General features: G+C 39.0%; 1 protein-coding gene across 2 annotated transcripts in view; it reads right to left on the bottom strand.

The window, feature by feature from the left end:
* Positions 1-19,316, bottom strand: part of efna3a (ephrin-A3a) — a 118,318-nt gene extending 99,002 nt beyond the window's left edge. The window contains exon 1 of one of the 2 annotated variants that reach the window (XM_047383043.1): positions 18,711-19,316. In XM_047383043.1, the coding sequence (XP_047238999.1) occupies positions 18,711-18,820 (110 nt within the window). In that variant the 5' untranslated portion in view covers positions 18,821-19,316. The remainder of the gene's footprint in view (positions 1-18,710) is intronic. The other variant, XM_047383042.1, reaches the window with a different exon arrangement.
* Between the last annotated feature and the right edge of the window lie 680 nt (positions 19,317-19,996).

Here is a 19,996-nt window from a genome sequence, read left to right as displayed (position 1 = left end):
ACACATTCTTCAATAGGTTCAGTTCAGAAACAAGCTTCGCATCCTCCTCTCCTGCTCACAGCCAAACAGACATTCCATCTTCCTTTGACCCACAGGACCCACAGATGTCCAGTAACACCTCACATTTTTTATCTTCCACCTCAGCCAGACCCTTCTGTTTCTACATGTTTGCCTTCAACCATATCAGAAGATGCTGATGCTTCCTTTGCTTCCCCCTTCCACCTGTGTGTCTCAAGAAGTCAGGTGAAGAGACAACTGGAGAGACTGAATAGGAATAAGGCTGCAGGTCCAGATCATGTCAGCCCTAGAGTCCTGAAGGCCTGTGCAGAGCAGCTCTGTGGGATTCTGCAGCAAATCTTCAACCTTAGCCTGGCCCAGAAGAAGGTTCCGGTGTTGTGGAAGACCTCCTGTCTTGTTCCGGTACCAAAGAAAACTCACCCATCAGTCCTCAATGACTATAGACCTGTTGCCCTGACATCTCACATCATGAAGGTCCTAGAGAGACTCCTGTTGGCCCACCTGAGTAAGCAAACAGTAAACCATCAGGACCCCATTCAGTTTGCTTATCGCTGTGGAGTTGGAGTTGAAGATGCCATCATACACCTGCTTCAACAAACCCACTGTCATCTGGACAAAGCCAGTAGCACTGTGAGGATCATGTTCTTTAATTTCTCCAGTGCATTTAATACAATCCAACCTGATTTGCTTTGTCAGAAACTCCAGAAGACTCAGGTGGAGGCCTCAACAATCTCCTGAATTAAAGACTACCTGACAAACAGACCACAGTTTGTGAGACTGAAGGGTTGTGAGTCTAACCAGGTAGTCAGCAGCACAGGAGCACCACATGGGACTGTACTCTCACCATTCCTTTTCACTCTGTACACCTCAGACGTCCAGTACAAGACAGACTCCTGTCATCTGCAGAAATACTCAGATGATTCTGCAGTCATGGGGTGGATCAGAGATGGACAAGAAGCTGAGTACAGGAAGGTGGTGGACCGCTTTGTGGCACTGTGTGGAAACAATCATCTCATTTTGAACGTGACTAAAACAAAGGAGATGATTGTAGATTTTAAGAGAAACAGAGTCAAAAACTATTTCTATCATGGGAGAAGAAGTGGAGGTGGTGGAGGAGTATAAATACCTCGGTGTTCACCTGGACAACAGACTAGAGTGGATATGCAACTGTGAAGCCATCTACAAGAAGGGACAGAGCAGACTGTACATCTTGAGGAAGCTTAGGTCCTTTGGTGTTTGTAGCAAGATGCTGCATATCTTCTATAAGTCTGTTGTGGAAAGTGTGATCTCTTCTGCCATCATCTGCTGGGGAAGCAGCATCAGAGCCAGGGACTTAAAAAAGCTCAACAAGCTGATAAAAAAGGCTGGCTCTGTTCTGGGGACTCCTCTGGAACCTCTGGAGATCATTGTGGAAAGATGGATTCTTCATAAAATGAAGAACATTATGGAGAACCCGGAGCATCCTCTTCATGAGACTGTCCTACAACAACAGAGTGTCTTCAGTCAGAGGCTTCTTCAGATCTACTGTAAGACTGAGCGCTACAGGAGATCCTTCCTGCCCACAGCCATCAGCATCTACAATGGCTCTTTGAGGAAACCTTCATAATATGAGCTATAACAACATTTAATTTCCCTTTGGGATTAATAAAGTATTTTTGAATTGAATTGAATTGAATATCTCTCTGCAGACCGGAAACCGCAGTTTCAGTCTTGCACATTCAGACATGCAGTTCTAGACCGCTTGTTTTTGCGGCAGTGCCATCTGCTGGATGACTGCAAAACTGCCCGCACGTTCAGACCCGCAGTTCTAGACTGCTTGTTTTCCTGACTGAAATACAAATTTGCCTTTTTTTCACACAAATAAATATAAAGAATTTCCCTTTGGGTATCAATAGGCTACTTCTGATTTCAATTTAGCCTGAGGTCTTTTTCAGCAAGAGCTATTAAAGCTAAAGCACTGATTGTAATAGTTTAGAGATTTAGTGCAACCCGATACCAAACAGTTAGAAAGTTTATTATATTAATCTACTAAATAGTAATAAATGCTTTATGCTTACGCAGAAATATGCAATAATGTATACATGAAAACATTCACATGCTTCAGCTGATAGCAGGAAAGTCAAGTCCTGAGAAATGTGAGAAATTCAGCAAACGATTTTAATAATACATGTATACACATCTATTACATCTAGTCACATCCACAGCTAGTACAAGTCCTGATGAAGTTTGTATTATAATAACATCATGACTTCATGAAATTTAAACATGACTTCAGACATGTGTCCCTGTCATCTGCTTCATGGCACCTTGATGGATCGGAACATAGTGGTGGACGGCTCCTTTCCGTTCGATGCAGGACAGAGAGATTTTAAAGATCCTTCATTCCTGCATCCATCAAACTTCCTTTTTAAAAGCAAAATGTAAAATGCAAATGAAGTTTGTTGGGTGCCTCAAAACTTTGAATACACTAGCTTAAAACTGAACTTTAACAATTTCTGGTCTGCTTACTTGTTTATGCCCAGCTGCTGTTCAGACCCAACTGTATGGGATTAAATAAAATTGAGCTGCAAAAGGGACAGTGAAAGATTGTGCAGCAGGTCCTGAATCTTTCCAATATGGGCAAGATTTTTCTGTTCTGGACAGTTACATGCAACTGAAAAAGAGAGAGCCTAGTTTGTCCAAGTTAATATTTTTCTAAGTAACAGAGTGAAATCAATTTAAATAGTTTAAAACATACATAGTAACATTAATATTGACTGAAATAATAACCTTTGGCGGCCTCTCACTGAACTTCTGGGAAGTTCTTTCAAGGCTCTTTGGAAAACCATTTCAGGTGACCACCTCATGGAGAGAATACCAAGAGAGCAAATCAGTAGAGCCAACTGTGGCTCAGGTTGTAAGAGTTCGTCATGTAACCCATGGGTTTCCGCGTTCGAACCCACGTTCCATTTGTCTCAGTCGTTGGGTCCCTGAGCAAGACCCTTAGCCCCAGAAAGCTCCCTGGGTGCCTCACAGTGGCAGCCCACTGCTCCCTAAAGTGATGGGTTAAAATGCAGATGTCGATTGCTCCATTGTGAGATCAATAAAGTCTAAATTCATATTATTATTATTATTAATCAAAGCAAAGGGTGGCTATTTTGAAGAATCTAAAATATAAAAATGTGTGAGTTACTTCACAAGTTTTGTTTACTATATTATTCCATATGTGTTCATTCACAGTTTTGTTGACTGTGGTATATATATATATATATATATACACACACAGGGGTTGGCCAATGCAACTGAAACACCTGTCATTTTAGTGTGGGAGGTTTCATGGCTAAATTGGACCAGCCTGGTAGCCAGTCTTCATTGATTGTACATTGCACCAGTAAGAGCAGAGTGTGAAGGTTCAATTAGCAGGGTAAGAGCACAGTTTTGCTCAAAATATTGAAATGCACACAACATTATGGGTGACATCCCAGAGTTCAAAAGAGGACAAATTGTTGGTGCACGTCTTGCTGGCGCATCTGTGACCAAGACAGCAAGTCTTTGTGATGTATCAAGAGCCACGGTATCCAGGGTAACGTCAGCGTACCACCAAGAAGGACGAACCACATCCAACAGGATTAACTATGGACGCAAGAGGAAGCTGTCTGAAAGGGATGTTCGGATGCTAACCCAGATTGTATCCAAAAAACATAAAACCACGGCTGCCCAAATCACGGCAGAATTAAATGTGCACCTCAACTCTCCTGTTTCTACTAGAACTGTCCGTCAGGAGCTCCGCAGGGTCAATATACACGGCCGGGCTGCTATAGCCAAACCTTTGGTCACTCATGCCAATGCCAAACGTCGGTTTCAATGGTGCAAGGAGCGCAAATCTTGGGCTGTGGACAATATGAAACATGTATTGTTCTCTGATGAGTCCACCTTTACTGTTTTCCCCACATCCAGGAGAGTTACGGTGTGGAGAAGCCCCAAAGAAGCGTACCACCCAGACTGTTGCATGCCCAGAGTGAAACATGGGGGTGGATCAGTGATGGTTTGGGCTGTCATATCATGACATTCCCTTGGCCCAATACTTGTGCTAGGGGGCGACAAGCAGGGGGAATTGTGAAGTCAAACTAATTTATGGAACACTTTTTGCAAAAACTGAAAAAGCTTTTTGCTCTTAGGTTTTTCTTTAGTTGTGTTACACAATGGGGAGTCTTGAAGAAGAAAATAAAAATGCAGTTTGGATTATCTATTAGCAATTTCATTTATGAGTCAAAACAATGCAGCTATGACTTTCAAATAAAAAAGCATTTCTGTTAATACATTTTAATTTTCAAATCTGTCATTTCAAAATGAATTTTGGTCACTTTTTGCTGAGACATCTTTTGGAAATGAAATGTTAAACGTTATTTTATTTATCATTTTAATTAATTTACAAATTGAGCAGTCTTGGAGAAGAAACTGAAAATGCAATTTAAATGATTTATTTTTAATTTTATTTATGAGTCAAAAAATCCAGCTTCATTTTGAAAATGAAAAAGCATTTTATTAATACATTTTAATTTGAATATTGGGACAGCGTGTCACGGAATGACATTTTTGGACTCCGTTTTTGGCTTTGTGTTTGTTTACCTTTTGATTAGATGTTTCTATTTTGGTTTTTGTATCATGTTTTCTTTTCTCCCTCTTCCGCCTTGTAGTGTTTACTTCTTAAGTTATTTTATGGTTGTTTTCTTATTACTTTGTATGGTTTATTATTATTATTATTATTAATGTAATTATTATAGTTCTTGGTCTTCCCTGGATTCTCTAGTTTTATTTCTCTTTAGTATCTTTATGTTTAATTGTGTTTTATTATTTGTTCATTTGCACTCTTCTTGTTTACTAGTTTATTTTCTGTTTCCTTTCCAGTTAATTCAGTCAGTGTGGTTAGGTTTGTTTACTTTTGTATTCAGGTTTTCTTTATGGGTTCTTTGGTTGTTCTTAGGTTGTTATTGTTGTTCCTATGTTCCCTCTAGTTTCTCTGTTTACTTTAGTCATGATTATTCTAGTTTTCTTATTCCCCATTTGATTATTTATCTTTGTCTATAGGTTTGCTTGGTCTGTGTTTCTGTTTATTGTTTATTAGTTACTTTGCCCATCCTCAGTCTTTGTATTTGTTTCACCTGTTCCTTCTGCTTCCCTGCCTCATTGTCACACCTGTTCCCTGTTCCGTTGATTATCTGCCTTTGTTGTCTCACAGTATATAAGTTGGTTTTGTGTCATTGTTCGTGGCTGGTTCCTTGTGTTTGTCATTCCCTGTTCTCAACCCATGTATTTGTGCTGAGTTTTTCCATGTTCCTGCAGAACCGATCTTGTAAGTTTTTGGATCTGGACTTTGTTTGTATGTGCAGTGCCTTGTTTGGTTTCTTTGATAACCTCTGGAAATAAAGCTGAAAACCTTTTACAACATGTTGCTTGCTGCCCAGCTCTTGTCTGCACTTTGGTCCGCCCGCAAACCACACCTTGACAGAAGGAACCAGCCAACAGGACCAAGCAGACAGAGTTCAAGAGCTGAAAAAGTGGATACGACAGCAGGAGGAGGAATTGAGGAAACTGCATGGTGAAGAGGTGGAGATATGTTGCCTTGTTGCTGAAAAGCGCTATATAAATAAACTTGACTTGACACATTTGCTTCCATAGAATTTGGACTTGACTTTAATGTGGCCGTTGAAATCTAAAACAGACTCTGTCATTTAGAAATGTGACACTGAGTTTAGGGTTTGATAATTCAGTGCCTCTTTTTAGTCAATTTTAGATCCTGACCATTTTTATATAATATAGAACATGTGTTTTTAAGCAAGACATTCTTCATTAGCCTACTTTATCTCTTCTCTCTATCAAACTTGTTTTGCAGAAAATAATTATTTCTAAAATCATAACAGAATACAGGGAAAGAAATGCACCTTTCATTGTTTTAACCACACCTAATAAATATTTCATTTGATAATGGTCCAAATTACGGATTAGTTATGAAACTGTACTCCAGTCCGTCTCTTTAAAAAAGAAAATGTAAAGGCAGACTTAGGAAATGTCTTTTGAGTGACACTAAATTGTTAGGCTTGTCCTGTTTGTGTGTCTATTTAATGATATCCAAGCTACACACATTTATATGAGCTTATCTTCATTTAGCTTTTTTTAAATGGTTTTCTTTATATGCTGTATGGTAAACTTATATTGTTTAATTATTTAAGGGTGAAATATTGTATTCTGTTTTATTTCCATTAGAGTTAAGTGCAAAATGATTCATACTGTGGACAGATTTAAGTTTAAAGTCATATTTTATTTTTACCAACATATTTCTTCTGACTGGAAGTAATATTAACCTTTTGGAGTGGCCCAGCAAGGGTCCCAACTTGAATCTAATAGGTAATCTGAAGGGAGCTAAAGATTAGGGTGATAGCAAGAAGGCTTTCCAACCTCAAAGACTTGGAGCTTAACATCAAAGATAAATAATCAAAATCCCAATGGAAACATGCAAAAAGCTGGCCAATAAAAGTTTGATAGCTGTAATGTTAATGAAGATTTTTCTATTGATTTTTTAAACTGTATACAGAATTTTTGAAGTACCATATTTGATAAGATGTAATAAAAATAGATACATTTGATACTCCTTTTGCAGAGTTTAAATATCAAAATGTCTGTCTAATTTCCTAACAGAAACAAACTTATTTTGCAATCTAGACCAGCCAGAAGAATGAATCATTTTGGGCTAAACTGCATGTGTTTTTAATCTAGCCATGGTGAGAGCTATTATATATTTTTTTAATCCCACCAGCACATTTTGTTTGTTGCCTTTTGGATTTATTGTGATCCTGTGGTACTGTGGTAACTGTGCAAAAATTAAAAAAAATATTTGCAATGATTTTAAGTACATTTTATTCCTTAAAGAGAATACTCCCTGGAATGGTAAAAATTCATCCTTTCGATTAACTTTGATGGGTTTTCAGATGGAGTGATTCCTGAACACTAAAGTATTTTATAATATCTCTACAAAAGCAAAGCTTAGAAGAACACTAATAGGACAGTTTAAGCTTTTTCGCTTAAATGCCTTCTCAGTTTTATGAATCATACCGTAATTACACAATATATTCTTCAGGGATGAGCCTTAATATCTCCAAATGTTCTCATAAATATTTTACTTTTATTTTTGCCAGCAGGAAATGTTCTGCTAATTTCAGCTGCATCAAACTTTCAAGCTTTATAGACTTTGGTAACAGCTTCAACTGAAGAGGATTGAAATGTTTCCTTAAAAAAACAAAGAGGCAGACAGATTAACTCATTTAAGGCTGCTCCTGCTGTTGCTGAAGGGTCAAATTAGAGAGATTTCCATTTTCTTCAAATATTCCTATTACAGGAACGGTGGCTGCCAGAGGCTCTCAGGCCTTCACTAAATTACATCTTCAAAAGGAAAAATCTAAATTGTAACACAATATCTAACTACTAGGGCTGCTCGTATCAAAAACCGGCCCCCATGAAAGCAAAAGTGGAGCCATATAATCCACTAAGCTGTGTGGACAGTTCCCACTTCTCCTAACGCTGCTGTTTTAAAGCAGTCGAGAGCATTAGAGGGAAGCCCGGTCATGGTTCAACACCTGAAGGGTACGAACAGAGAACAAGATATGACAGAGCACAAACTTGTATCCTCTCCCACTGCTTATTTTATGAAGGAACGCTGATAACTCTGAGTGCACCAGTCGGTTTAAAACACCACCTCTGCAGCCGCAGTTCAGAGGAGGTCTTTTGCTTTAATAAAAAATAGACATATTTATTTTTTACCAGGCGCTGTGCCTGCCAGATCGTTTTTCCAGCCAATGTACCATAAAAAGACCCATTTCCCAAATAATCAAACTTCAGCCAGTGACCGTCCCCATATCAACACCTTTGATCTTTTTCCAACATGGCAGCCATTTTCATCATAGCAGCAATGTAATTTCCCAGTGGGTAGTGGGGCCGCTGTGGTGCAGACTCCCAGAATAATGTACTGTGGAGCCACCATTTAGACGTTGGAAGGTCTTCTTTATGTTGGAAGCATTTGCATTCAAATCATTGAGTCTGAAATTGGTTCTACCTGTCTGGGATCAGGACTATCTCCTGTGGCTGCCAGTTAGCTGCAGTTTTCATAACCTTCGAGAGTGGAGATGCTAATGTCCTTTGATGGGCAGACTACATTTTTCTTTTTCTCTCTCACCTAGGTTAACTCTTGGATGAGTACTTGGGCAGCTTTCCATCAGAATTTATGTACTGTTTATACTGATCCACCAAACCAGTCAGTGTGTTATATTCATGCACTGGATGAAGACCAGAGAGGATTAAGACATTGAAACACTAAAACAGAAGACTGAATCGTGAAAGATTAATAATTAAAGCTTATAGAATTTATTTTGTTTCCATATAATAACAGTAGCATCCCTTTCTGGTGTTGCATTCAGTGCTCTGAGAAAGTTGCGGATATTTTGCTTCTCAGGACCTGGACTACTTGCTATAATTGATAAATACTGCTCTCTCTCAGAAAATCCTGAAGGAGAACATCCAGCCATCAGTTCATGACCTTATGAACAATCACACTTGGATTATGCAGACCACAATCCAAAGCACACCAGCAGGTTGACATCTAAATCACTCAAAAAGAAAACTGAAGTTTGGGAGTGGCCTAGTCAAAGTCTGGCCTTACTTCCCATTAAAATGCTTTGGAATGACATTAAACAGGCGGCTGATGCTCAAAGGCACTCCAATAACATAACAAACGTATTGCCATTTATCACACTCATGCCAAGTCTTATTAGGATTAAGAGGGAATTACGTTTTTTCATAAGGTAATCTGAAACATTTAAGAGTGACAAAAAAGCTTAAACAGAATAAATCTGTACACAGGGTAAATACTTTTCATGGCAATGGCAAGTCACATGATGATTTCCTTAGAGTTGGAAATTAGTTTATATTGGTCACCATGTCGGTTGGTTTCTGGTAGGTTTTTATATTAGCAGTGAATTTTTTGTGCCATAGGTAAATACTGTTGTCACGATGGAGTCGTATTTAAACTAAGGTTAAATGGGGTTAACAACATATATTTATGTTTATGTAAACATAACGCACTGACACGCCTCAGCGATATGGCCCTGATGGGTGAAGTGTGAGAAGCAGTGTATGACTGTGTTTACTTGAAAGAAAAAAAGTTCAGTTTGAAAGTGGAAAAATGCAGTCTAAGGTGAAAAAAACTTGCAAAAGATCTGCAGCTGAGCTCCTGCTCACTATAAAATATACATGATGAGCTTGGCTGAAGAGTAGGAGGAAAGAGGGGAATCCCTCCCAGGTATGAAAACTGAATTTTAATCCATGATGGCCCTTGAGAATTAAATGCCTCATTTTACTATTGTCTAGAAGTCAAATTAAGTCTAAAGAAATATATCTGTCATCTAAGTCAACGCCCATGTCTTTTTAAACCTTATTTTTCCCTGAAGAAGATGCTGAAGCCATACCAAGAACTAATTTAGGGCAAACACACTTGTGACCTCCAAGGAACTCAAACCCTAGAGCAGTGACTGACAAGCCCTTACTAATCAATTCACAAGCATGTCAATCCTAGGCAACACTTGATCTGAGTTTCCCGACCCGAGTTCCAAATGCTTCATGGCAATTTACTGACATTGCTAAATTAAATTAAAAATCCCTTTAGAAATTGATTCCCTGACGCACCCAGATTGATTGTTGCTCAGAATGCAACATGTTTGTGTTTTTGTTCTGCTTGGGGTCCATTCACCTTCCCATACCATATAAATGTATTGATCTGCTCGCCCACTCTTAGATCCATACAAACCATTAAACATACTCTCAGAGTTTCACCATCAAATTGTGTCATTTATTGCAGATATAAAGTGCAACAGACTGAAAAACTAAACCAAAGGTTCTTAGATCTAGTTAAGCTGGATGTTAGTGATAGCAAGATATCATTACAGTTAGCATGCTAACATTTCTTTAAACATGCTAACTCTAACTAGCTGCCTTCCCTTTGTCTTAAAGGTTTGAACTTAGATTAGTTTAATTGTGTTGCAGTAGAAAGTTGGACAACCAGTGGAATTTGCTCAACGTTCTTCTCAAATAATTATTAGCACAAAAAGCTCATAACAATGTATTTCTGCAATTTTCTATACGTTCAAGAATAAAGGGAGAAACTTACATAGATTAAGTACAGTACTGTATGTGTTCCTGATTTAATGAGATACAAGCTCTCAGAAATACAAATAAACTGATTTTAGTGCCACTATATTTTATAGGTGTGGAGTTTGGGCTTGGTAAGTAATCTCAGACTTTTCTACTTCAGGAGGTGTAATCGATTTTTCCATCTTGGAATTTGGAAATTCCAACTTCTGAGCACAGATGACCGCACCATTAGCTGCAAAAACCAGTGTTAACACTAGCATTAGCATATGTTGGCTTAAGAGTATGAGAATACTAGATAATGAAGGGTTAGAATGTCATGACGGTCTGCTTAAAACGGGATTGTACTTTCATCTGCAGAGCCCATTCTGTCCCTGGTTGATCTACACTATTGCACAGAGGCATCAGTTTTATTTTCATCCTCTTCCTTCAGCATGGGTATCGTTTTTTGTTCACCTTTTATGTTAATTCAAAACCACTGCCAACATGCTCAGGTCTGGCATGTTTGCTCTGAGACAGAAATATAAATGGAGACACATCACAGGGCTTACAGTGGGCTCTTGCTACTGCATGCCTGTACATTCAGACACATGTAACTTTCATAGAAGGTGTGCTACAAATAACATGAAGGGCAGACTGAACATAGAAAGAGATCAAGACGTCTGGATTAGTGTTCTTTGGACATATGAAGGTGCCAGTAAATTAACCAAGGACTGGCTAAGAATTAAGAAGTGAAAAGTCCAATGCCAAGTCAAACCCCAGATCTTGACCTCACTGAGATGCTGTGGGGTGACTAGAAACAGATTAAATGCAGGACAGCTCTTAAATATCTCACAGATGAAATTGAGGAGAGGGGCTAACTTTCTTCAGAATGATGTCTTTGCCATGGCTACAAGAAGAATCACACAGGAGTTATTTCAGCCAAAGGAAAACACTAGAGTTGGATATTCACATTCGTTTTATCAGTTGGAATACCCTTTCTTAGATTTTGTCATGCTAGTAGCCTTTTTACACTGCATTATAAACAGGAAATGGGGAGACAGAAGATGGGAAGATATGCAGCAAAGGTTCCAAAATTTTGAATCAAACCCCGGATGCCAGCGTTGAGGACTAATAGGCTCCATATATGAGATGCCCACTCTACCGCTATGCTACGTGCTGAATACAGAATACAGGTTTTGTAAATATCCTTTGTTTAATGGGTGAAACAATGTGTTTACCTGTAATTATTATTTTGTATGTCTGGATAAAAAAATGAGTTCAATATGTGAACATTCTATTGAAAAACTGAAAGTTAATGTGGTGTCCCAATTTTTGTTGAGAAATACAGTACAGACCAAAAGTTTGGACAGAAACAAATTGAATTGAGTCTATTCTAACTATCCCTTTTTGAAAAAAATAACTAAATACTCAAACCTAAACATTTTCATCAGCGAGCACTTTTTCACCTTCAGTTGTTTAAATATAGTTAAACTGAACAGTGCTGTAAAACATTCATGTGTCCCCTTCTATTTTTGCTTTTTGGCAGATATGATTGTTTCAAATTAGATAGATAACTTGAGTAAATAAAAAAAAATCTGTTTTTCAATTATTTCATTCAATGATTAATTCATTTTGCATGAATTAACTGCAATTAATCAATTTGTTTGGTACAATTTCTGATTATTTAAAGAAGTACAAGAACAAACAGCAAAGTCACAGACATGTATATTTGGCCTAAATAATCAATTACATGCTTTTCTTTAGGGTTTTGTTTTTACATAGGTAAATTGATATGACAGAATCATCATTGAGATATGACTGTTAAAAAATCAAAGATATTTTTACCCTATCACTACTCTGACTAAGTCCTAATGTGTTATAGTTATCTTTGACAGATGTAGTGTGCCACCTCTGTACATTACCTTACTGCGCTGAGAAACTAATTTCCGTTGCAATATTTAGCCTACCTGGGATGCTAAACATCAATACAAAATAGCTGATTCACTATATAGTGAATAACTGGACAATTCATTCACAGCTTTACACTATCTAGGGCTGTTTGAGATGTCTGCGTCGTACAATGACAGTAAAAGACATTAAATGCCAATGAATAGAATGCATTTGTATGCAAAATTGCAGAGAGCCCAGAGGCAGAGCTGCAAACGGACAAACGTCTATGTAATCAGGTTGCAAATCTGCTTGTACCGTCTCTGCTGAGCACGAGGGGCAAGCGGATGGCTGGAGCTATTGTCTCCGAGCGCTGGTCCACATGATTGACCCAGGCGATGTCCACATTAACACGGATCAACTCCTGTGGGTATCATCTCCTCGGAAAACAGCTGCTCCAGCACATTTAGCCAATAACATAACTTCTGCATGTGGAAAAAAACAAATGCTCTTTGTTCAGCCTTCCTGACTTTTATCCAACTCAATTAATGAGAAAAAAAAGCATGCTAACCTCTATTCTTTGTGCACTGTAAAATATTTTCCCATCGTTTTTTTATTTTTTTATGTCTCAAGTTTCATTATACATCCTCTACAATATCGCTTAACTTACTTCCTGTTGTTTCTTAATAATAGGTTGCTTCACTGCAGCTCAAATTTTCTCTGTAAGCCATCGGCTTCTCCCTCACCCAAGGGAAACCACCTCCAGCTACCGCTTGGTCCAACCTCCAAGATATACCCGCCTGCCAGTTAATGAGCCTGTTTAGAAAGACAGCACCTCCACTAAACATTGATCACAAAGCCTAAATCCCTAGCACTCTAGGGGAAGCCATTTGTCAAAGTGATAATTTATTTTCTAGCGCTAAATATGGTGTGTTGGGACTTGGGTTGTTTTCATCAAGCGAGCTGGGGCCCTGACAGACACCATTACAGGTCCAAATCAGGGTTATAATGTGCAAAATGAAACACACAGTGCTGTAAATCACTCAGGACCAGCCACAAATAGCTAAAAAGATCGCCTTCCAGTTGCTGAGTGGGCAAGGGAATAGTAATTTAGCAAAGAGATGTGTGGCACATTTTCTTTGTGCTTCGGTGTTCGGCTGAGCATTAGTAGGGACACTGCGTGACTTATGGAAGGAGAGGTAGATTAAATGAAGGCTGGTCTCCTGTTTCCATCATGCTGACACGGGGTGCCCAATTACAGAGATGTGCCCCGTGTATCCAGAGAGGCCAAGCACCTGATGGGAGGAAGTGGCAGGACCAGGGGACAATGTTTGTGAGTAGGCGAGGCTACTGCAGTGCACCGCTGCTCCCGCGCACTCTCAAGATGTTCCGCATCTCCCCCCTCTAATTGGCAGATTGCCTCAGAAGCAAGATGATTTAATGGCCTGTGTGTGTGTTTTTTCCTGCCTTAGTCAGCCATTAGCAGGGACATCTGTAACGAGTTGGCCGGGCGCACTGCTGAGAGCAGAAGCTGAGACCAACACTTTCTAGTCGGGGGGGCGGCAGCGTGGTAGTGACAGACTTGGGCGATGATCAAAGAGCTCCGAGGCTTTTTTCTGGGTTACAATAATCGAGATATCTTGTTTGGAATAGTCCAAGGCAGCAGAAAAACCTGTAATCAGTTGTTTGATGTTGTTTACTTCCTAAAACCTGTGTAAATACAAACAGCACTCTGGTTATCACAGGTGAAAGAGAAGACTATTTTTTTCAAGGAGGGCAATGATGAAATTCGCCCAAATTCAGCGCTAGCAGAACATATTAGGTACGTATGATGCCTTAAAAAAATATTCACCTATTAAACGTTTTATACATTTTGTCACATTACAGCCACAAACATAATTGTATTATATGGTGTTATGTGCTAGATAAAAGTGATGCATAATATTTTCTCAACAGTTTTAAAAAAAATAAACCTCAAAATTGTGTGCCATGCATTTTTATTCAGCCCTCCTGAGTCAACAGTTTCAAGAGCCACTTTTTGTTGCAATTATAGCTCCAAGTCTTTTGGGGTATGTCTCTACCAGCTTTGCACACCTAGAGACATTTTGAAAATTCTTCTTTGGAAAATGGCCAAAGCTCGGTCAGATTGGCTAACGAATGTCTATGAGCAGCTTTTTCAAGTCTTGCGACAGATTCTGAATAGACGTTGCTGCTGGAAGATGAACCCCAAACCCAGTCTTATGTATGTAGGTCTTTTGCAGCCCTAGGTTTTCTTCCAGGAGTATTCTGTATTTAGCCACATTCATCTTCCCACCAAATCTGGCCTCCTTTCTTGTCCCTGCTGAAGAAAAGCACCCCCGCAGCATGATGCTGCCAACACCATGCTTTGCCGTTGATAGGGTGTGTTCGGAATGATGCGCAGTGTGTTTTGCGCATAGTCTAAGGACAAAGTGTGAGTTTTGAACAGAATTAAAAATAGGTCCTTATCCCGAGAAATTCTATCTGCTGTTGTCCTAAGAAACATAAACACTAAAAACCAGTAAAGCCACTCATAACATAATTGCAATGAGTAAAAATTTATAACTGGATCATAAACAATCCCACTTTAAAGGCAGTAACTAATGTGAGCTTTATACTGCAGCTTTTTGTACTTCCTGTAGTATTCAGCTTTTCTGCAGTAATTGCGTTAGGTTCAAGTTAAACATGGACAACAGTAGAGATTTAGCTTTAGCTTTGTTAACATTCTGTCCTATCACTAAAACATATTTATGTATATAATTCAATAAAGTTGAGATGAAATGCTATGACCTTACTAAAAAGCTGCCACAAGGATGACAACAAATTCTTACCTTCACAAGACCACAGAAAGTAATCTTACAGCTAAAATATCATAAAATTACATTTTCATGGCTTTAGAGCAAACAGCTTGCTGTTAAAGTGATCCCATTTCTTGCAGCTGTGCTGTAACCATCTGCACTGAATGCTGTGCTCACGGGTAAAACATTATAGCTTCAGCCAGAGTTTGGCCCCAAAGGCTTCTGCTTTGTGGCTGTGTATCACCGCTTTCCTTTTTTTACTCTTTCTCTCCTGGGCTTGTCTCTGTAACGAGGTCTGGATGACGAAGGGAGCCCCCTTTCCTGAACGAGTGAGGCCTCAGACAGAGCTGTGGAGAACGCTTTAAGGCCTTTTTGAAGCCTGACGGCCATCTGTATTCTTACCATGGCCTCAGTGGATTTCTCTACTACCTCCAAACTGGGTCAGGTTTTGCATTATTTTAGAGATTTGTATCTCACTGGGAGGAAAGGAGGGGATTTTGCACATGCAGGCAGGCAGATGAACACCTGCATTTTGCCTCCTTCTGTTTTCCCTCCATACTGTCACCCTCTTTTACACATGCAATATCAAGTTTAATAATATACGCATATATTTGTCACCCTAACATATAAATGTCAATTGAAAGCTGACAAATGAGCTGGTCTCATGTTGAGAAAATCATTTCAGAAGGAGCATTTGCCAAAAGCCTTCACTGACATTGATAAAGACAACTAATATTGATTACAGCACTCAAAAACTGTGGACCTTCACAGCATTTACATGCAACTTTGTCAAGGTTTATTACCATTCATGTCATACAGATGGGATTTACTGCAGTCATAAATCTTTAGTTCCTGCTTAGCATAAATTAGCTTGTGAAAGTCTTGCAGTATCCGCCATTGACTGTTTTGATTAAGTTTTATAGCCATTTCGATCACTATTCGTCTCAAATTTTGAGTAACAGTCTCAAGTTTTCCACCGTTTCTAATTCCAATCATTGACCGTGCGTCCTATCAGGAGATGAACGAGGGACCAGGAGCAGATGCTGAGGGGCGACAATAATGAGACACTGAAGAAAGGTAATTGAAGGGGACAGAAAAGCTGGTGAGACACCTCAGAAAAACAAGAGAGGGTAGAAAATAACCATGTATGAGATAGAGAGAGGAGATATGAGAGACCTGCATCTGAGTTGAATACAAATAGACAGACGAGTAGCACGGATGGAGAAGTGGTGATTGGGGGTGGGTTGTATGACAAGAGATTAAAGAATGTACAAAAGATGGATTCACTGTTGGCTAATGAGAAGACAAAGACACAGAAATCCACATCGATCCCTGACCCACAGCAAGCTGCCTTTTACACAGGTAGACGCAGATAGAAACATCTGAGGAGGCTTACCTAATGTAAGCCACCAGAGTGATGGTGGATTCCAACAATAGGCAGGCATTTAGTCTGCATGCTGTTAGTGTGGCAGGGATTATAGTTTCTGAACGTTTAAGTATTCTAGCTGATGACAGACCCAACTAAAGGAACATGCATGTCATTTTAAGAGTTATCACTGCAGACATTATGACCTAAAGTTCCTACTTTTGCTGTGAAAACCCTAAATCATCAAAGAATGGACTTTCCCATAGTGAAATCAAGTACCAAGATATTAGCACATCCTACAGGATCTTGATCAGACAGAGTTGTGGGGTATCCGGAGGCTAAGTCAAACTTATTGTTGTGCTTTTCAGATCCATTCCCAAACCATTCTTCCTGTTAAAAGAGGCCCCCAGCTTTCAGGGCATACTGTTTCTACCCCTAGTAGTCTAAATGTATAAAGCTCCATATGCAAATATCCACAAAGCCTTGCGTACTCTGACACATTTCTCTCAGAACCAGCATTAATTTCTTAAGCAATCTGAGGTTCAGGAGCTGCTCTGTTGGATCAGAGCACACTGATCAGTCCCAAACTCCTTATACATCGAACCACATAAATGAGCCTTCATCGCCTCTATCACCACAGTTACTTTCTTAGATCACTTTTAATAGACACTTACCAAAGTAGACTGAAAACACTTAACAAGGAGCTGCAGTTTAGGAGATAACCCTATCCAGTCATGCAGCCTTCACAATTTGGCCCTTGTTATACTCACTCAAATCCTTACATTTAGCAACTTTAGAGACAATATGCTCAATTACTGCCAAAATTATCCAACCAACTAACTGTGCTTTGATGAGGAGACATGTCAGTGGTCATAATGTTTTGATAAATGGACTGAATTTGCTTTTCCAGTCATTTTAAACACTCAAAGCGCTCTAAACTAGAGCCACATTCACCCAATTGCACTCACAAAGGCATGCACATTCATGTACCGATACACAGATCGGTAGGCAACATGTGGCTCACTAGGAAGGACATCACAAGATGAAAAATAATGATTTAAATCTGAAACATGTTCAATAATTAAATAATATCAAGTCATACAATAATAATAATAATAATATAAATAATAATAATTTAATAGTTTTCATAAATTTAAGCACGCCGTAAAAGTAGCAAACGTTGTGCTGTAATTAATAACATCAAGACTTTCCCTCAAAAAATCTTTTACAGGAATTCCACAGGGAACCATTTTAGGCACCATTATTTTTAGTTTATATATCACAAGAGATATATTTAACATTCACTCCATCCTTACTGCATCACTAAGAAAGAGTTGTACTGAATGTGAGAAAAATTAACCAATTTTGATAAATGTTTTATTTTGTAATTTATTTACTTATGTTGCAAACAGTGCCTTGTTATTGGTAACATTAGGTTGTTTCCTTTAAAAAAAAACTAAACCAGGAATTCCACAAGGAACCATTTCAGGGGCCATCCTTTTCAGTGTAACTGTTAATGACATTCCAAAAGTATGACCTTATATTATCCCTCAGACAGCTTTGTCTGTCAAAGAAGGCATACTCTGAAACAAATGTATTGTTGTTTGCAGATCTATTAGGACTTGGTTGATTCTGCAACAAATGTGCCCTTGTGTCCTTCTCCTTGACATTCATGTGGAGGGTGTCAATGACTGGACAACTGTCAATTCAGCAGTCTTCCCAATCATTGTGTAGGCTGCTGCAAAACATTACTGTATTTTGTTAATTTTTTGAAATACATTTTTTCTGCAAAACCTAATTTTGGGTTTTCATTAGCTTAGTCACTGTAATGGAAAGAAATGAATGCTTTAAATAGATTGCTGTGTAATTAATCCATTATAATAATTTGGTTTAAAAGGTGAAACACTTAAGTTGGGTGAACCTGTATGTAAGGAAACTATAAATTTACTAGAGCTGTCCCAAGTAGTAATCGAGTAATCCTATTCTTGTGGTTTAATTTAAGTCTTTTCATTAAAAGATTGAAACAGGAATTCCACAAGGAACCATTTTTAGACCCTTCATTTTTAGCTTATCAATTAACGTTTTTCAGGATGTCTCCTGATATAAGCTTTCAGACAGCTTTCTCTTTTAAGAGACACAGCACCTGCTCAATTGATATCTAAATATCCTAACATAGGAAATCTATTAAGACTTGGTGGATTAGGCAGGAAATGTGCACTTGCGTCTATGTTTTTTTTCGTATTGTCAGTGATCTAGCTGTTACATTTTCTATAAATAATCGGTCTTATCTAATCTCTTTTCTAATAGATTTTGTAAGTGTAAGAGATTTTTTTTTCTTTTTTTAGCTTTATTTTATTATTATTAAACGAATTCTCTTTGGTTGTCAACCACAATCCACACAGGTGCGCACCAACAAAGAGCAGCGCGGACAGGACTGCGTTCAGAGCCGCAGAGAAAGAGCTACTTACTGCAGGTTCGAGCTGTTCCAATACACCGCATGACGGCTGCTGGCTCTCGAAAGGTGCAAGTTTGTAAGCGCCAGGGTGATGAGGCTGAGAGAAAACGTTACGAGAGCCATAATTCCTCCGGGTGCTGGTTCAACCCTGCCTGGTTCCCCCTTATGCCTTGTTTGTTTTTGGCTCCTTCTGTCCCAAACGACGCGTCGCTCACAACATCCCAGCGGTCAGGAGCGCGTCTTCAACTTCAGCGACTTCTGTGAGACAACGTCTTTCTCAATTCAAACCCCATCGCGACGAGAGAACCCGTTTAGGCATCTCTACTTGAGCCAATTCTGCGTACTTTCAAGTCTCTCCTTTTGTTTCCAATCTCAGCTTTCATTTAAAACAGGTGATGAAAAAGCATAACAGGCTGCCACATTCACAAATATCGGTGTTTATTGTTGGTTAATCAGCTGTTAAAGTCGCATCCAAGCCGTTGGATCTTTGCTGGTAGGTATTTTTGGGGTACCTGCCACTTCTCTCACTAGAAGCCGCAGCAGCAGCAGCCACACGCTGCGCACACAACGACACAAAACCGCCCTCTGATGGGAGAGAAGCGCGCACATGTCCGTCTACTCAGCCGCCACGCCCCCTTATCTCATGCACGGTGCGTGCATGGACTATATGAAAAAGAAATACCTATTTAAAAACAAGGAAAACATATGTATAATGCACAAGCTCCATTTCTCCACCTAAATGATTTGTAACAGGTCTCCAAAGTTCGTCACAGTAAGAATAAAAGTAAGATCACAATCAGGGCTTGAATTTGAAAATGAATGAGATTTGTTTTGTCACTCATTTCACAAACAATAGTGATAAAAGCTTGTACTGCACCGCTCATTAATTAGTAATGAGATCAGAATCATTCTGTCATTGCTGTACCCAGTGTGCTCCTGCTCATTGTGTCAGATGACGCCACAGTCATTTAGCATTTTCACATTTAAATTTATGGAAACAACCCAATTTGGTTTAATTTAAAATATCCATATTATTTAAAACGTATATATTTAAGTTAGGCACCTAAACTTGCTACTCTGGTCTGTGTGACAGAGTTATAATGGCGCCATGGCTTATATGAATTTTCTGTAGTTATTTTTCTTTCCCATAGAAAGTACACCTGAGTCAGTGCGTTTTAATTTATCTGTTGCTTTCCGGAACAAAGCCATTGACGGAGCTGTTGCTGCCATTAACTTTTTCTACTCTCTAGGGCTGAAACAATTAATTGGATTAATCGTGATTAATCAATTACTGAAATA

The sequence above is a fragment of the Girardinichthys multiradiatus genome, chromosome 13, assembly GCF_021462225.1.
Source record: "Girardinichthys multiradiatus isolate DD_20200921_A chromosome 13, DD_fGirMul_XY1, whole genome shotgun sequence".
NCBI lineage: Eukaryota > Metazoa > Chordata > Actinopteri > Cyprinodontiformes > Goodeidae > Girardinichthys > Girardinichthys multiradiatus.
Note: the sequence above shows the minus strand (reverse complement) of the source record. Positions and strands in the feature narration are given on the sequence as shown.